The sequence below is a fragment of the Pseudorca crassidens genome, chromosome 1 (genome assembly GCF_039906515.1).
Source record: "Pseudorca crassidens isolate mPseCra1 chromosome 1, mPseCra1.hap1, whole genome shotgun sequence".
Classification (NCBI taxonomy): domain Eukaryota; kingdom Metazoa; phylum Chordata; class Mammalia; order Artiodactyla; family Delphinidae; genus Pseudorca; species Pseudorca crassidens.
Window position 1 is genome coordinate 92,336,080 of NC_090296.1, and position 18,648 is coordinate 92,354,727.

The following is an 18,648-nucleotide window of genomic DNA, read 5'->3' on the forward strand; positions in this document are numbered from 1 at the left end:
GTCCAGCATTATGCAGCCATTGTGAGCTCCCATGAACTGTCTACCTGTGATGTGCGTGACGGGGAATTGGAGATAGGGGTGGATGTACAGTTAGAGCTACTCTGAAAGTTTTAAGCATTTATTTCAAACTTTCAGTACTTCCAAGACATTTTATTTTCAAATCAAAAACTTTTTCCAAGTGTCTCTTCATTTAGCCTGAATAGCATCTTTAACACCCTTTCAGAAAACCAAAAGAAAACCAGCATAAAAATACTTGAGCCTCTGGTCCAGGGTTCTCCTCCATCTCACCCCACAGGTTCTGTTCCTGGCTGAAGTACCAGGCCTCGCGGCAGTCCCCAGCAAAGCCACTCGGGTCAGTGGGCAGGAGGGAGAGGATCCTGCCTGCCCAGGGATATCGCCCCCAGGTCCACACCTTCTCTCATCAGTTCAAAGGTAATCACATATGACCAGTTTTGACTCCTAGAAGCTAAGTTGGAGCTGAATGATGAAAGAGAGACCAAGAGCCTAAAATGAGGTCATCCTTTCTAGCCCTAAATAAGTTAGTCTGTATACTAGAATGAACCAATTGCCAGCCAAAAAAGGCACACCTGAATTTATTTAATTCTGGTGCTATTCTCTAATAGAAATACATCAGACAAAACCACAAGTTTTGCTTTCCAGAATAACACACACACTCACATCGACAGACGTGCTCCCACACGCCGGGGTGAGTTGTTGCAAGGTGGCTAATCTTAGTTAAGTTTCTCTCACTTTCCTTGGGGAAATGGTCTGTCTTGATGGATCTCAGCGTCCTCAGCTACAGAATAAGTGGAAGCGCATGTCCCTATGCTGAGGACCAGGACCCCCTTGGGCTGGGAGCACCCACCTCCTGGGGAACCAGGCTTGGGCAAGCAGCTATGCAGGTGAGGAGAGCCGCTGAGGGACAGAAGACATCAAGCTGAACAGGGCAGGAAAGGAGAGGTCTCCCTCTCAGGGCCAGGAATTGTCTCTCAATAGAGGAATGACCAGAAGCATGGCCCCTCCTCTGGGACACTACATTGCCACTGAGGGTCAGCACGTACTGACACAGGAGGGTGCCCCGATCTACCAGTCAGAGACAAAAAAAACCCAGCATGATGCAGAACAGGATGCCCGGTATAATCTTCATCTGCGTCAACAAGTATGCGTTGACACAGTCTGCCTGTGTGTATATATAAATATGCAATGCTTAGGGGAAGAGTCTGACAGAATACAAAACAAACGTAATAGTGGCAATTACCCTACAGAAGGGGTGTTCACCTTTAACCTTCTGCATTGAATTTTCCCCAACTGCACAAAATACAATAAAGAACAAAATTAGATTAACAAAAAGAACTCAGAAAAGTTAGTCCTCATAGCTCTTTTTTCCTTATTATAGTCGTGACTTTTCCATTTTTAAAAAATACAGATGAGGGGCTTCCCTGGTGGCGCAGTGGTTGAGAGTCCGCCTGCCGATGCAGGGGACACGGGTTCGTGCCCTGGTCCGGGAAGATCCCACGTGCCGCGGAGCGGCTGGGCCCGTGAGCCATGGCTGCTGAGCCTGCGCGTCCGGAGCCTGTGCTCCGCAATGGGAGAGGCCACAACAGTGAGAGGCCCGCGTACCGGAAAAAAAAAAAAAAAATACAGATGAGAGAACAACCTCATTTACCACAATCCGGGAAGTCTTTGCACCCGTAGGAGCACCAGGCAAATAAGAGTTAAAATATATCCATTTTGTTGAGTATGACAAATAGCTATGTAAAGCCAAATTGGTTTTTGGTAGAGCACATTTCTAATACTTAATATTGTTGCACCTGAGAAAGATACGTATTTTTTCCAAGTGACAAACAAAAGCTACTGAGAATAAATTACATCTGCCCTTGTAACAAACTTATTCTATTTGCTTAATGTTTACAAAATTACATGGAGATGCAAAGCTCATCCTATAAAATGCAGAACGTTATTAAGAGAAAAAAAAAGAGGGCCTTCTTAGTCTCAAGCTGGTAAAAATGTTGATAACAGTGAGGGGAACTCAAACCCCAAGTATTTTCTGGTTTTCTTTATAAAGGGAAAGGCTTAGGGCCATAGATGAGTTTCTAAATTTAAACTTCCATCCCCAGAGATACCCTTACAGTTGCTGATTCAGTTTCATCTCTTAAAAACAGGGTCTTGAATGGGATTCTGCATGGGTAGTCAGGATATCTGCCGTATTCCTAGCTGTGGTTTTTATTTCCTAGTTTGCCTTCGGACACTCTCTGTACATCATTTTCCCTGAACAGAAACCATTTGGAGACTAAGTACGACAGAATTCATTAAATGCTGTTTGCTCTTCAAGGGCAAGATGTTGTTGTCAAGTTTAGTAGGAAAAAAAGTAGAATGGACAATATGCTCACTGATTACAACCATGCAACAAAGCGTTTCTATGTGATGACAAAAATTGGAAATGCATTGTGAGACATATCAACAAACCAAGATGCTGTACTGTTAACACACAATACTACAATAAAACTCTGCTAACTGGTTGCCACTTAACTAACTTGCTGCAGCCAGCAGGGTACTGGAATGTCCACATCTTCTGCTGCCACCATTTGAATTGTGGACTGACCAAGAACCCCGTTGTATTTGTGCCATACCTGCATATGGAAGTTGTAACTGCTATTGAAATCACATCATCTAAGTAGATATTAAACAAAATGATAAAATATGATTTTTAAAGGTTATAATTTATCTGAAAATTAAGTCAAAAGCTTTAGAAAGACTTTATGAAGACAAGATGCTTTTAAAAATAACGTTGGGCTTCCCCGGTGGCACAGTAGTTAAGAATCCACCTGCTAATGCGGGTGACGTGGGTTCGAGCCCTGGTCCGGGAAGATCCCACATGCCGCGGAGCAACTAAGCCCATGTGCCACAACTACTGAAGCCCACGCGTCTAGAGCCTGTGCTCCGCAATAAGAGAAGCCACCGCAATGAGAAGCCCGCGCACCGCAACAAAGGGTGGCCCCTGCCCACCACAACTAGAGAAAGCCCGCACACAGAAACGAAGACCCAACACAGCCAAAATATAAATAAATTAATTTAAAAAAAATAATGTTAAATTAGATGTGGATATGACAACTCTAAAAGATTTTTTAAATAAAACTGATTCTGTACTCAGACTGATTTGAAGATGTCTCTGAGAACTCACCTCACTTTAAAAAAAACTGAAAGGAGGAATGTAGATGAGAAACTATATAAATTCTATGAGTAGAATTTATGCAAGAACGATGAAAAGGGATATTAATCGTTGTATGTATAAAACTGAGAGAAAAGACCTTGACTCTATAACACAAAAGCACATTTATATAATTTTAACTTGAGTCAAAAGTATATATGAAACATTTCATCACAGAAGGGACCTTCTACTATATAACATTAAGAAACCCTCCATTCTTTACCACTCTCAAAAATCACCTAAACTCTCTCTGCCTCACTGGGACAATTGTCAGATAAGGACGCCCAATTGCTTGGCTTGACTCACATAGCGCACACCAGGCCTGATGCTCTCCCCAGCTCTGCCCACCTGCAGGACACCTCCCTCTCGTCTAGGTAACTCTCAGCAACTTCAAGCTTCATGTGTCGGCAATTGAACCTCTTACCTTCCCTCTCAACTCTGCTTCTCCTGTCATCCTCCGTGTCTTTTACTGGCATGTCCTCCCATTCCACCCTAAGCCTTTTACCTCAAAGCCTCAGGCAGGTTGGATTGGAATCTGCCCTCCTTCTCTGCCCTCTTCAAATTTTTCTTCTACAATGTCTCTACCAGTGTTTCTTTATTTCACTCCCTCTATCAAGACCCTAATATAGACACTTCTCACCTTGATTATTGCTGTAATAAACTTTGAAAGGGCTTCCCCACCTCCAGTCACTCCCTTCTCTAGCACAAATGAATCCTCATGCCTCTGCTTCAACCTCTAGACTCCTTAGCCTGATATTCAAGCCCTGCTCAAATAATAATAATCTGGCTCAAATCTCAGTTTACCATCTACTGGTTTTTCCCAAGCAGCCTCTACTCTAGCCAACCTGAAATCAGTGCTCTTTCTTATATATAACCTATATTTCCTTATCTACATCCCCTCATCTGGAGTAACTTTTTTAAAAATAGTCCCTGTGGTTAGACTTCTATCCAACCTTAGGGACCATCTCAAATGGCATCTCCCCTGGGAGCCTTCCCTGACCACCCAGCTAGAAGTTGTCTCTGCTTCTAAGAGTTCAGTACACTGATGTGTCTATTTTCTATGGGTGTATATCATTTCCCACCTTATATTATGATTCTTCATCTCCTAGTTTCAAGCTACAACAGTAGAGTTTCGCAAAGTGTGTCTCATAAAACAGTTCCATCAGAAGCTGATCATTGAGTCTGAAAATGCTCCACCTTAGAAACTGCAGTGGAGGTGGAGAAAAACGGATGTGCATGAGAAGCGTCTTAAAGGTGGAGTTGACCGGACTTGATAATTGCAGGCTGTGTGGAGTAGGACAGAGTGAGTAGCTCTGACTTGGACAAGTGGGAGATGCCACTCACTGCGAGGGCAAGGGGAGAGAGTGCGAGTGTGGGGCATCCAACGCTGTGCTTGGCGGGCAACACTTGAATCTGAATACCTTAGTGGAGAGGGGGAGGAAGAAGATGAAAGGACACACCATGGCTCTTTCTCAGTTCTTATCTTCCTTGAACCCTTCATGGGCTTGACACTCTTTCATTCAACCTCTCTCTCCTCGGAACTCTGCCCTCCTTCTCCCTAGGTGACCCTGTCCCCTCTCCACCCTGGTCCTCATGCTGCTAGTTCCGTCATCAAGGCCTGTTCTTCCTCCCCCTCCACAGAATACTTCAATGTGGCATCCCCGAAACCCTCTTCTCCCCCTGCTCTACACTCTCCCTTTGGTAGCCTTGTCCATTCCCTGGGCCTTGATGCCAACAGCAACAAAGATAATTTCTCCTCAGTCCTAACCGTTCTATTTTCTTTGGGAAATTTCCACCTGGAGGCTTTGAGGTCACCTTGAAAGCAGCACATGTGAAATGGAATTCACCCCTGACGCCCAAACCCTTCCGGCCTCCGCCCTCCCTCACCAAGTGGCTCTCACATCTTTCCTTGTTTCTATCGTCACTGCCTTTGTTCCCAACCCGCTTCTCACCTGGGCTTCCTTTCTTCAGCCTCCCTCCTTTTGGGTCCTCTCTGAGCACTGCAGCCCATAGAATCTTTCTAAAACATACCTCCGAGTTTGTCATTCCCCTATTCAAAAAACTTTCAATAGTTTCCTGTTGGAAAACCCAACTTTTCAGATACTATACAAATTTGTTATAGCACCAGCCCATGCTCTGATCTCCAGCATATACCTAACACACCGTCCAACCGAATCCAATTACTCTCTACTCCCCAAACACATCCTCCACTTTCCTGCCTCCATGCCTTCACCCCGTCATGTTCTTTGCCTATAATGCTCTTCCTCCATCTCTGTCTATGGAAACTCCACCCATTTCTCAAGACTCAGTTAAGATGTCTCGTCCTTCAAGAAACCTTCTATAATCACCTCAAAGGAGTCCCCTTTCCTCCCTGCACTCCCACACGTTTTACTCGTGTCACTTTGGTGTCATCTATTATGCCCTACCTTATATTACAGGAACTTGTGTGGACACCTTTGCTCTTCTTTCATACTGTAACCTCCTCATGCAAGGTTACATCTTATTCACAAAAGGTAGTGAAAAGAGCCCTGACCTGGGAGTTGGGAGACCTGAATTGTAGTCCTTGCTCGACCGCTCATGAGCCCTGTGAACTTGGATCACTTAACTCACTGTGAAACAGAACTTTGTAGTCAGTGAATCAGTCTGAGTCCTGAGTCCAGGGTTAAAAGAGCCATGCTGTAGCACAGGGAGATCAGCTCGGTGCTTTGTGTCCACCTAGAGGGGTGGAATAAGGAGGGTGGGAGGGAGACGCAAGAGGGAGGAGATATGGGGATGTATGTATATGTATAGCTGATTCACTTTGTTATACAGCAGAAACTAACACACCATTGTAAAGCAATTATACGCCAATAAAGATGTTAAAAAAAAAAAAAGAGCCATACTGAGAAGAGAGGACAAGGAGGGACAATGTCTTTCAAGGACCTGGAGTTGGCACTAGGTAAAAAAAAAAATTGAATTATACATTTCACCATTTCCCAGTGAATGACTCATATAAATTATTCTCTGATGACACTGAGGGGAAAAATCTAATTTCTGGGGTTACACTTACAGCATATACAGAATTTTTGCTCAAGTTGCTTGCTTTCTGGAACTTCCTTCCCTCTAACTAGAGGAAGTTTCCAATCCCAGACAGGCTCGGTTCTTAAAATCTGCTTGTAAGTTAGCTGTTAAAACCCTGAAGGCATTTCCCTATAGAAATGAAGGTACAAGTAATGGTAGGATACCCTGGTGAGGATACCAACTTAGCCTATAAATGCCACTTAGCCCAGAGCACACCTGAGTGTCGAATCTGCTGCCAACGTGGACATACCTGATGTACAGCTGAGTCATAACAACGTAGCCCCCCCCCCCCCACCCCGACTCTCATTCCCACCATCTGAGATCCTGATATGGAAGCCAAAGGAGTATTGCCTGGGTGGAGGTAAGAGAGTGAACTGTAATTTTAGAGACTCTGTGGATTTAAGAGAGGGTAAAGGAGAAAGCCTGAGAAAATTAGAACTACGTTAGGTTAGATTTTTACAAGTCAAATGCTGAATCAGGTGTTGATTCTTTTAGTCATAATTACCTCCTAATGCACAGCCCAGGTTTACGTGCTTCATCCCTCTGACTCAGGGTTTCTCAGCCTCAGTGCTGTTGACATGTCGGGCCTGAGAATTCTGTGTTGGGGGGGATCTCCCGTGCACTGTAGGGTGTTTAGCCCCCATCCCTGGCCTCTAGTCTCAAGACCAGTAGTGCCTCCTCCCCCTCCCCCGTTATGACAGCTAAAAATGTCTCCAGGAGTTGCCAAATGTCCCCTGAGTGGCAAAATCATCCCTGGCTGAGAACCACTGCACTAACTGGACTCAGCAGAGGTTCCCAAATTTTCTGTGCATCAGAACATTTGTGCATAGGAAGCTTGTTTAATATGCAGGTCTCAGGGCCCCAGCCTCAGATTCTGATCCAGCAAGTTCAGAATGGGGACTGGGGGGCAGAGAATCTGCACTTTTAGCAAGTATTTTTGACTGATATAGTTGGCTCTTGGCAAACTTTGGGAAATACTACAATGAAGATGCGATGAAGTAATAAATATTTTCCAAAAGCAAACGCTTTTCCCTCTGCTGCACTGAGGGAAGAGGAAGGCTGACTAGTAAAGGAATACTAGGCAACTTTAGAGAAGAGGGCAGGCCTGTCCTGGTGAGCACCGTAGGAAAGGCTTAGGGAAGAAAGTTCCATGGGGGTGGCACTGCTGGCCGGGAGAAAAGATGCCAAAGGGACATGGTAAAACGCCAAAGTTAGTCTATTTCAAATTTCTTTTGCCCAGAGGCACACCTAGACCTTTGAAAGTGCATTCTCCTCCCTCCACCTGGGACTTACCACGTGACAAGCTCTGCGCTAAGCTTTGTACATATATACCTTCATCTCATCCTCTCCCTAGCCAGATAAGAAAACTTTATCAACCTTTAACATTATTTCTCTGGGAAAATTCATTGTAACAAAGAACTGATATACAAACCAACCTTGCCTGACACATCTTCACAAAACAGGGACAGCCTGTACTAGTCCTGGAGCTCCACCGCTCTTGAAAACCCTGCAACTTCGTTAGGATGGGAAGAGGCTCTCTGAGTTGAGAAGGCCAGATCCCGGCCTCCTGGGTCTCACCCATTCCCAGTACTCTGTCCCATGCCCTGCATAAAAGAAAGAAGCCCTGCTATTTTGCCCACGAAGAAGCCATTCTCGGCTTCTCTCCCAGGTATTCTGAATTGGAAAATGAAAGATAACGTTACAGGTGGGTATGCAAACTCAGCCACCTTCGCGGCGGGGGGGGGGGGGGGGGGGGGGGGGGGCAGACAGGTGATGTAAGTGAGTGAAACTGGGTGGGACCGTGGCTCAGCCCCCAGCTCTGGTCATCCGTGACATGTGGTCAGCCTGGTGCTGCCAGCTCTTCTAACAAGCCAGAAATCCAGAGTTTTATATGGAATGTCTTCGTTTTTAAACGTTGGCACTAATCCAAAGAAAATTTTTTTTTCTAATTTGGCCAAACAAAATACATCGCTAAAATGTTGCTTTATGACCTCTGTGTTCCAGATTCTTTTCTGGGTAGGCACTGCCTGTACTCTGCATTCTTTTCCCTCTCTCCCTCCCTCTCTCAATCTCATGAACCTCCCACGGGCAACAAGATTTCCAATTCCTCCCAAGAACTGCCTTCGGCCTCATTTGACAACTGCAGTGTCTAACCCTGACAAATGCGAGCAGCTCCTTCGCCTTCATTCCATCCTTCCTTAGCCTTAAATGTCTGCCCTCTCCTTCCTGCCCTTGTGCTGTGTCCTCCCACAATCACATCCCTTTGGTTGCTGGTTGCTTCTGGGTTTCCCATGAACTTGCTTTAGCCATCTGTCATCCCTGTTCTTCAGGGGCATAAATGGGAAGGTGATGGGTGGTAGATATTGGTGGGCCTTCTAAGCGTTACAGACCCCCAACCTGCATCCTGGCCAGGCTCCAGGGAAGTACAAGGCCTCTGGAGGGGAACGGCTGGAGGTGCAGCTAGAGAGGCTGGATTCTCAGAAGGGGCTCCCAGAATGAGTAAAGATCCTAGTGGACAAATGGAGGTCTAGATGCAGGGGTGCTCCTGCCTTTAGGGGACCATCGATAAACAATGAACTGAAGCTCAGAGACCTTTCCCCAATTTAAGGGTGCAAAATAAGCCCTTTGATTCATTACGTGATCCTGAGATTGGGGGACAAATAGTGATCAAAATTGACAGTATTGTCAAACAAACAAGAGAGGGCTTGGTGTTGGATTTCATGTGATTTTAAATATATATATATATATATTTTTTAATGACATCCCTTGTACGCCCGAGCTAATGGTTGCAAATTTATACTTCTTTATCATCATTGCTATGCTATCAATACATTTTCATATGATGCTCCCAACAAATGTTTTCAAAAATCCAGCTCCTTGAGGCCTCTTGACTTTTCCAAATACCCCTTCACAAAACTCTCCTGTTTCAGATGCAATCTTTTCAGGTAGCAGCTATTTGCATGCAGCATTGAGGCCTGCATCTTTTGGTCACCATGATCTTAATACTTCATTGCAAATCTGACCAGACCTCCCTGAGATCCAAAGCTTGTATCTCTTAGGAGAGGGTAAGAGACCCCAGCTACCTCATACTCCTGCTCTGGGGAAGAAATTGTGAAATGGCCTTGCCCTGTGAGCTGTGTGTATCATTTAGATCACTCTCCTCATGATGGGACTGTCACATTGGGAAACAGGGTTGGTTCAATCCAACCCATGTGATGGCATGGTATTGGCTTTAAAGTAATATGAAAATGGAAGTGAGAGGAAAAGCCGCATTAGGGAAATGACCCCAAAGGGTTTCGGAAGATGAATGAAACGGGGCCAGTCCATGCATGTTGTACAAGTCCTGGTCCAACGTGGACACGTTGCCACCCACAGGGACCTCCATAAACAAAAGGGTAAAACTGGCAAAGCCACTGAACTTTGGCCTCCTTGCCACTCTTCCTTGCTCTCTTTTTCCTTCTCACTGCTTTTTAAAAACAGTTTTCCTATTAGAAGAAAGTTTTTATTCTTGTGTTTAAAAAAACACATACGCTCAACATTTCAATCAAGTAGACATGTTTGACATAGCACATTTACTCTGGGGAGTGAGGGAAGGTGAAGCAAGATAGGGGCAGAAAATAGAGTGTTGGACATACACACTGCAATATATAAAAGAGATAACCAACAAGGACTTACTGTATAGCACAGAGAACTATATTCAATATTTTGTAATAACCTATAAGGGAAAAGAATTTGAAAAAGAATATATATATATATCAGTTATAAACACACACATACACACACACACACACACACACACACACATATATGTATGTATAACTGAATCACTGTGCTGTACACCTGAAACTAACACGACATTATAAATCAACTATACTTCAATAGAAAACAAAAAGACTATTGTAGACAGAACTGGGAGCTCTTGTCTGGGCTCCACCAGTAAGCTGCTGTGTGGCTTGGGGCAAGTCACTTCACATCTCTGAGCCTCTTTCCTCAACTGCAAAATGAAGGTTTTGGACCTGGTGATCTCTGAAACTCTGTATTCCAATTAATGCTCTAGTGGTCAGGGGTGGTCAAGGACTGGTCAGATCAAGGGATGTGTGAGAGTTTAAAGAGAACAGGAACAACAGGTCAAACCTACCAGGATTTTCCTAAGTTCTAGAAGAATCTACCTCTTCATCTACTTCAAGAAAGAAACAGGAAGGAAATATAATACCCTCCATGCCAAATTGTCAGTTTTAGCTGGAATTATTTCCTCCCACCCATATTACGTCTCTTTTAACCACTAATAACTTTGAAAAGGGGGAAATTAGTGGAGGCAGAAAGCACCTCCCTTAGCTGTGAGCACCTGATCCACACCACCAAGGTCTGCCTTTATTTTGCATAAACCATGGGACAGTCTCTTCAAGGGTTTTCCAGGGTTAGGAATCTTCCTCTTTCAAGGTTAGAGTTACCAGACTGTCTATGTGTGTGGCAGGGCCTTTTTCTCTTATCACTTTTGTCCAGAGACAACAGAGAAGGGTTAACTCCTGCTGCTCCTATAGACCTCAGATTGGACACCAAGCCCCAGCACGACCCGGCCAGCAAGACCACGTGAGCTAGGCCACGGCCCCAGAGTGCCGGCCACCATCATGCCCCCTGGCCTGCCCCCTGGACCTGTCCGCCCTCCGCTCCTCTCTGGAATCCCACACTTGGATACTGTTCCATGTGACGCCTATCTCACCATCTCTGTAAACTTTTGACCACCTGCACCCATGCCAGTGCAATGTTTCTGCTTTCCTGGTGAAGCCAGCTCAGTGTTAGTAAGAGGGTGCTAAGGACATTCCATCTCTTCTCTACTAAGACAAAGATGTGAAAAGTTATTTCCTTCAGAAAAGAGATCCTGATAGAAGGAGATTTCAGACCAGTGGGAAAGGAGACCTGGGGTCTCAGGATCTTAGGCAGCATTCTATTCAAACTCTTGTTTTAAATATGAGAAAATGAGAAGGTGAAATGACTCATCCCCGGTCACACAGCTGGCTAGTGTCAGAGCCATTACTTTAACCCAGATCTCATAATTCCTAGACCAGTGCTCTCCTGCAGAAAAGACACTTGGGGCAGACAGAACATTGTAGTACCGTCGACCACATCTATTGTAGACAGTAGACAATACTAGTCTACAGCTTCAGGATGGTGAGACTATACCGTGAGATTTACAAAGGAAGTAAAAAAGATCATATTTGCACACAAAGCTGATGAGCCCAATACCCAAGAAAGTCTCTGTGGACAAACACATTGCAGTAAATGTTCTTGGGGACTGTTAAGGGTTGAATTGCGTTGCTCGAAAAGATAAGGTGAAGTCTTAACCCCCAGAACCTATGAATGTGGCCTTATTTGAAAGTTGAGCCTTTGCAGATATAATCAAGTTAAGATGAAGTCATAATGGAGTAGTGTGAGCCCTAATTGAATGACTGGTGTCCTTGGACACACAGGAGAGAAAGCCATGTGAAGATGACGGCGGAGACTGCAGCCAGGCATGTCGAAGCCAAGGAATGCCAAGGATTGCTAGCAGCCCCCAGAAGCTAGAAGAGGCAATGAAGGATCCTCTCTGAGAGCCTTCGGAGAGCTCATGTCCTGCCGATAGCTCGATTTCAGACTTCTAGCCTCCAGAACTGAGAGAGAATAAATGCCTCTGGTTATAAGTCACTCAGTTTGTGATACTTGTTACAACAGCCCTAGGACACTAATACAGTCTGGGGAGACGGCTGGGCTGGGTGAGGCTGAAGTGAGGAGACTGAAATCATGCAAATGAATGCAAGAGGACAAATTCTATGGGTTGGTCCTATAATAAAGTTCTCCTGCCCAGCGTGGTCCTTCATCTGTGCTCCTCCATTTACGAACCTGCAGGACTGCCTGACTTGCTCAGAGGTGAGGGGAGACGGTGGGCAGGAGACAAGCACTGGAGTGAGACAAACCTGGCTTTGAATTCTCAGTCTGCTACTTACGTAAGGTGTAAAGTGTAGGGTAGACGACAAACTCTTGGGGTCTTTGTGCCCTCACCTGGAGAAAACAGCCTTCCTCAGAGGGTTATTGTGAGAAATACTGTGCTTACCTGTGGTAGTTCTATCCAGGTTAGTTTCTTTGCCTCTACTTTACTTAGTCTTTGAATTAATTTGTAGGCAATCTATGGACTGGGAGTGGGAAAGGAAACGAACATTTAAATACCTCCCATGTGGAGAAAGGAGCCTTAGTGCGCCTTTAAATGCTGGTGATGGTACATTAGGTATGAAAGTGGTTAAGAGAGTAAATCCTACGACTTCTCATCACAAGGAGAAAGTATTTCTTTCTTTTTCTTTTGTATCTATGTGAGGTGATGGATGTTCACTAAACTTACTGTGGTGATCATTTCATGATGTATGTAAGTCAGATCACGATACTGTACACCTTAAACTTATACAGTGCTATATGTCAATTATATCTCAATAAAACTGGAAGAAGAAGAAAAATGCTGGTGATGGGGGCACCTTAAAGGCCATACGGACCAGTCCTCTCATTTTAGACACGCGAGCACTGGTCACGTTGTATATTTTCCACGCTCACCATGCACAGACCACGTTGGGCACCTGGGAGACCTCCACATGAATGTTTGTTGCTAGATGAAGGGACTTGGGAAGACCTCATAAAGAAATGAAACTTAATCTTATGGTGGGAACAAATGCCACATTTAACAGATTTCACCCACCTCACTACTTTGCCCAGACCCAGTCTGGCTGTCCATTTCTAACTTGATATCTCTCAAAGAATGGTTTGCTAGCTCACCTTCCTAGAGAGACCTTCAGGGGGTTCAAGTTCTGAGCTTAAAAGAAAGTTACTCAAAAATAGGTGCTCAGGATTCATCAAGTATTCTCAGCTGTAAAATTGATTCTACGTCATCAGACCAAAAGAAGAGTCCTTTTTAAAAGGATACTTAATCCAAAGTCAACTCTAACTTAGAGTAGATGGCAAATTAAGTCCCTAATGTGAAGATAAAAGATGCAAGACAAACTTAAAAGTAGCTCTAACTGTGCCATTTTTACCCAGAAAAATACAGTATCCTCCATCTCTACCCAATAACTGCCTTGCTTACTTCCCCTGCTTTATTGCTCCCTAGCACTTATTACATGTGACATGTTATATTTGCTTGTTTATTCAATCATGGCTCAACTTCCCTCACTGGAATGTAAGTTCCATGAGGGCTCAGACCTCGTCTCTTAATTCACTGATGTATGCCCAAGGCCGGGAACAGTTCCTGTCACATAATTGATTCACAGTACATATTTTCTCAATAGATGAGAGAATGAATAAAATAAATTTGGGCAAAGAGAGGAGCAGTCACATGATGTGGATAAGAGAGTAGAATATGTGGCTGCCTTTTGCCTAAAAGAGTTGCCCCTATGTCCACTAGCCATCAAGAATATCTCTATCACCTCATACCAGTCAGAAGGGCCGTCATCAAAAAATCTACAAACAATAAATGCTGGAGAGGGTGTGGAGAAAAGGGAACCCCCAAACAGTGTTGGTGGGAATGTAAATTGATACAGCCACTATGGAGAACAGTATGGAGGTTCCTAAAAAATTTAAAAATAGAACTACTATACATCTAGAAACGTCACTTCTGGTATTTATCCAACGAATTCAAAACACTAACTCAAAAAGATATATGCACCACGATGTTCATCACAGCATTGTTTATATTAGCCAAGGTATGGAAGCAACCTCAGTGCCCATCAATGGAGGAGTGGATAAAGAAGATGTGGCATATATATATATATATATATATATATATATATATATATATATACACACACACACACATATACACACACAGACACACACACTGGAATATTAGCCATAAAAAAGAATGAAATCTTGCCATTTGCAACAATGTGGATGGACCTTAAGAGTATTATGCTAAGTGAAATAATAAGAGAAGGCAAATACCACATGATTTCATTCATATGTGGTATATAAAAAAACAAACAAACAAAAATAAACAAAGCAAAACATGTAGATACAGAGAACAGAGTATAGGTATCAGAGGGGGAGGGGCAGGCGGCGAAATGGGTAAAGGAGTCAACTGTACGGTGATGGATGGAAACTAAACTTTTGGTGGTGAGCACCCTGTAGTGTATACAGAAGTAGAAATATAATGTTGTACACATGAAACATATAATGTTATAAACAAGTGTTACCTTTATAAAATAAATTTTTTTAAAAAGAATGTCTCTCTTGCTTCTCTGCTCTGATTCCATCATCACCAAGAAACCTTTGATTTAAATCTTTCTGTGTGCATTTTCCTACAGATGGGATCACAATTTTGGTTTACTTGGCACAATATTTTTCACTGTAAATTAACAGGTTGGCATTTTGTCTTTTAAAATTGGTTCACATCACACCTAAAAGAATTCTGAGAAGGATCTCAACCAGGATGAAAAACTGTGGTGAAAAGAGCAAAGACTGGCACACAGGGCAATTGGGTTCTAGTGCTAACTCTCTTTTTGACTCACCTGTGTGGCCTTAAAAAATTTCACTTTTCTCGGGCTTCCCTGGTGGTGCAGTGGTTGAGAGTCTACCTGCCGATGCAGCGGACACGGGTTCGTGCCCCGGTCTGGGAAGATCCCACATGCCGCGGAGCGGCTAGGCCCGTGAGCCATGGCCGCTGAGCCTGCGCGTCCGGAGCCTGTGCTCCGCAACGGGAGAGGCCACAACAGTGAGAGGCCCGCGTACCGCAAAAAAAAAAAAAAAAAAAAAAAAAATTCACTTATCTGGACTTCAGTTTCCCCATAGAGGCATTGAACTTGATAACTTCTGAGTTCCTTCCATCTTTCAAAGTAGGGTTTTATAAAAATTAATACAGTAGGCTTTTCCATGTATTTTGACTTCCTAAAAGGGGTGTTAACTGGTGTCACGTCACTGTCTATTGGCAGCATAGTATGATTCACATGGATCATGGGGTCAGCACTTTTCCTGGGGTCAGTCATCATTGCCAGGAAAAGGCAGTCAGAATCCTTGTTAAAAATCTAAAATGCCAGTGGTGACACTCCCTAAGGAAAATGGAGATCACACAGCAATTCTTTCACATTTAAAATTGTACAGGTGTGTGGGTGTGGGGAGGTGGAAGGAAGTACGAGAGGGAAGGAAAGGCAAGGCAGACGGCAGAGGATGTCTAGGTGATGGGAAGGCAGGTGCCAAGTATGGGTTTGGAGAGTCACATTTTTCCATTAGAGCCTGGCAGATGCTTAAGCTTGACCAATGAGAATTGCCCACGAAATTTTAGTAGATACATGTAACTATTTCCATTTTGAGCTGTGTCACTGTGAGGGAGGGTAAGAGCTGAGTGTCCCATAAATGTATCTTCCTTGGAGATTTTTGTTATCAATTCACCTAGGCTGCCCTAGCCTGCTCTCACTGGAACCCTTCCAGTGTTCATTATTTGGCCTTCTTTGAGATCTTAACTGCCTGTGTGTGATACAGTTATTGGGCTATCTCTTAAATGCCTACTTTCAGATCAGACTTCTCACCTGAATGCTAGTCTTATACGATTGCTACCTACAAATTAGTACCACTTAGATATCATCCCTTTAAACATAACATGTCGAAAGCAAACTTAGTGTGACCCCCTTCCCAACTCATTCTGTTTCTATCACTGACATCTCCAATCCCATTCTGAGGCTTACATTTGAAGTTATTTTTCATTCCTCACAACTCCTTTATCAATAATCATCCACAACCTCTATAAATAGCAATAACACACTCAGCAATCTACCCACTGCTTAATAATTGTTCACCATTCTGTTATGTGTATTATGATTCGAAGTGATCTGCTCAGTCACCCAAGACTGTTGAGGCTTCTCACAGAGGCTCTTACATTCGTCTCCTTTCTCTCACCTTCACATTAATCCATGTTCCCATCCCCTGGTGCCTAAACTCCCAGAGTATCTTTCTTATCGGCCTCCAAATCTCTAATTTTTCCCTGCTTCAGTCCATCTAAAATAAATGCACAGACTGATCTTTTTGAAACCACTTTCATCACGTTATAGTTGGCCTACAAACCTATGATGGTTTCTGTTTATGAATCAGAGTGTTTACAAACTCCCTGTACAGCATTAAGAGCTTTGGGCAGCTGCTCCCTCTTTCCCAAGCTACCCGAGATCTGTATGTCTTTATTTGACTCAAATTTGTTTGAGCATCAACTATGTGCCAGCCATACTCTCTATCACCCACTACCCTCCAGCATCCCCTCTTTTCTCCAGTTAAGCCCAGTGTGATGCTCCCCTGCCGCCACCACAGTGATACCTGCCATTTGGACTTTGCTCCTATTCTTGCCCTGCCAGGAGTCTCCCCCTTTCTGCCAATAAAAATCTGATAGCTCTTCCAAGATGCACCTTCTCCTGAAGGTTTCCCATATGAATGAATCCCAGACCACAACAACCTTTCCCTTTTTCTGAATTCCCTCAGCATTCTCACACCAGATATCTATTGCTAAATATTGTCCTCTTATTATTTCACATGCATTTGTTGGTCTCCCCGATTGAAATGTGAGCTCTAGAAGGGCAGAGGCCAAATCTTCTATTCTTCGTTTACCCAGATCTGGAATGGAAAAGGGCAGATGCAAGGCCAGTAAAGACCTTGATTTTGCACATAGCTCATGGGCAAGGACCAGTGGGCACAGCGTAAGCAATAAAGACAAAAAATGTGCACTGAAGACCTAAGACTAGTTCCTGGCACAAGGTTAGAAGCTCAGCCATGTTCTGAGAAGTGTTTGTTAAATGCTGAATTAGATTTTCAGAGATAATACAAGTCCCTTACACACCATGTATTCCTCTAGCACAAAAATCTCTACTGAAGCACAGTGGCCAGTAAAATTTATGGGGTCAAAATCACTAATTAGATTTGAAATTCTTGAGTCTTCTTGGCCAGAATGATCAGTCCAGTGGGGACATCTCAGCTGTCTCTATGAGAAGTTGCCCCTACACCTGGCAACTACCTGAGTTAGCACCAGTTCATGCCCCTGAGCCAAAAGTTGTGTGACTCCAATACAAGCCAGATATCTGTAAGGAAACCTGTAAGCTCAGCCTCCCTCCTCCCCTCCCTCCAGCTACACGATGTCTTATCCAAACCTAGAACCCGGCCAGGTGATGTGCAGCCCCTTTCAGAAAGCAGAGAAGGTGCCCTTTGTAGAAGGGGTGCCGACAGGAAAATGGACTTACCCTCACATAGTAGTTCATGCCCATCCCCAACAGGTGCTGCAGAAAGTGCTTGCCCTGCCTGCTCCCGGGGGTTGGCTCCCCAGGGCCGGGAAGGGGGCAGGCATCAGGAGTTAAAGAGGTCGCCCTGTGCCCCAGGGCATCCCGCTGAGGCGGAGGTGCTGGCATGGCCCTATTCAGACTGGTTTCAGGGGAAGCCGGGCTGCTGGGAGCCGGGTCTTGGCTTTCCTGGAGCTTGAGTCGAGGTACCTCTTTGGTACCCAAGCAAAAGTTTTTCAGACTCAGCAAGGTGGCTGGGTTGGCCAGCTTTACGCTGGCCATGCGAGGGATCAAGGTGCACAGTGGGGTGGGGCTCTCCTGGGACGCCAAGGTGGCATCTTCAGCCGGCAGGTGAGGTGCCAGGGCGGGGTAGGGAGGCTGTGGCGAGCCCTTGTTCCCCCCCGAGCCTCCGGGGCTGCCTTCGTCCAAGGACGTGATGGACTCGTTCCGAAAGCGGCTATACTTGGCCCTGTGCAGCATCCCGGGGTGCCTGAAGAGTCCTACATACAGCACGAGTCCTGCCAGGCTGTCCGGACCGCGTTCTCGCATAGCCTTGGCAGTGCTGAAACAGGATACTGTTGCATAAATCGCCTCGTCGTCTGCTGGATAAACAGTGCGGAAAGCAAATGCCTCAACGCCCCGTGCAACTTGGCGGCTGCCACCTCTCCAACTCCGTTCTCGCCCTCGCCCTCGCCCGCTTCGGCTCCGGGTCCTCGAGGGTAACAGCCCAGGGGAAAACGCCTTCCCAGCTGATTTTAGTCCCTCCCTGGCCCAGCGGCGGCACCCGGTGTTCTCGCGTCGGCGCCGGCAACCGCTCACGGCCAACTCTTAGGCACGGAACGGGGCCGCGCGCCCGGCCAGCCGGTCCCGCCGCATCGCTGGCGGCGCGGGAGCTTTGCAGAAATATTTAACGCCCCCTACCCCCCAGCCTCCCCTTCTGCACACAGGAACTTTCAAACCTGCTCCCTCCGGTTCCCACAGGGCGGGGCAATGTCTGGCTCATTAACCCTTTACTTGTTCCAGTGATTGCTCATTTTTTAAAAAAGGAGCAAAGAAAATGTATATGTGGGCCAAAGGCCCTTGTGCCTGGGTTCGTTTCTTCTGATGGCTGCCCTCTCT

General features: G+C 45.1%; 1 protein-coding gene across 2 annotated transcripts in view; it reads right to left on the bottom strand.

Moving 5' to 3' along the window:
• SHC4 (SHC adaptor protein 4) overlaps nt 1-18,333 on the bottom strand; it is a 130,862-nt gene extending 112,529 nt beyond the window's left edge. For both annotated transcript variants that reach the window (XM_067746337.1, XM_067746330.1), the window contains exon 1: nt 17,494-18,333. In XM_067746337.1, coding sequence (XP_067602438.1) covers nt 17,494-18,078 — 585 coding nt within the window. In that variant the 5' untranslated portion in view covers nt 18,079-18,333. The remainder of the gene's footprint in view (nt 1-17,493) is intronic.
• Between the last annotated feature and the right edge of the window lie 315 nt (nt 18,334-18,648).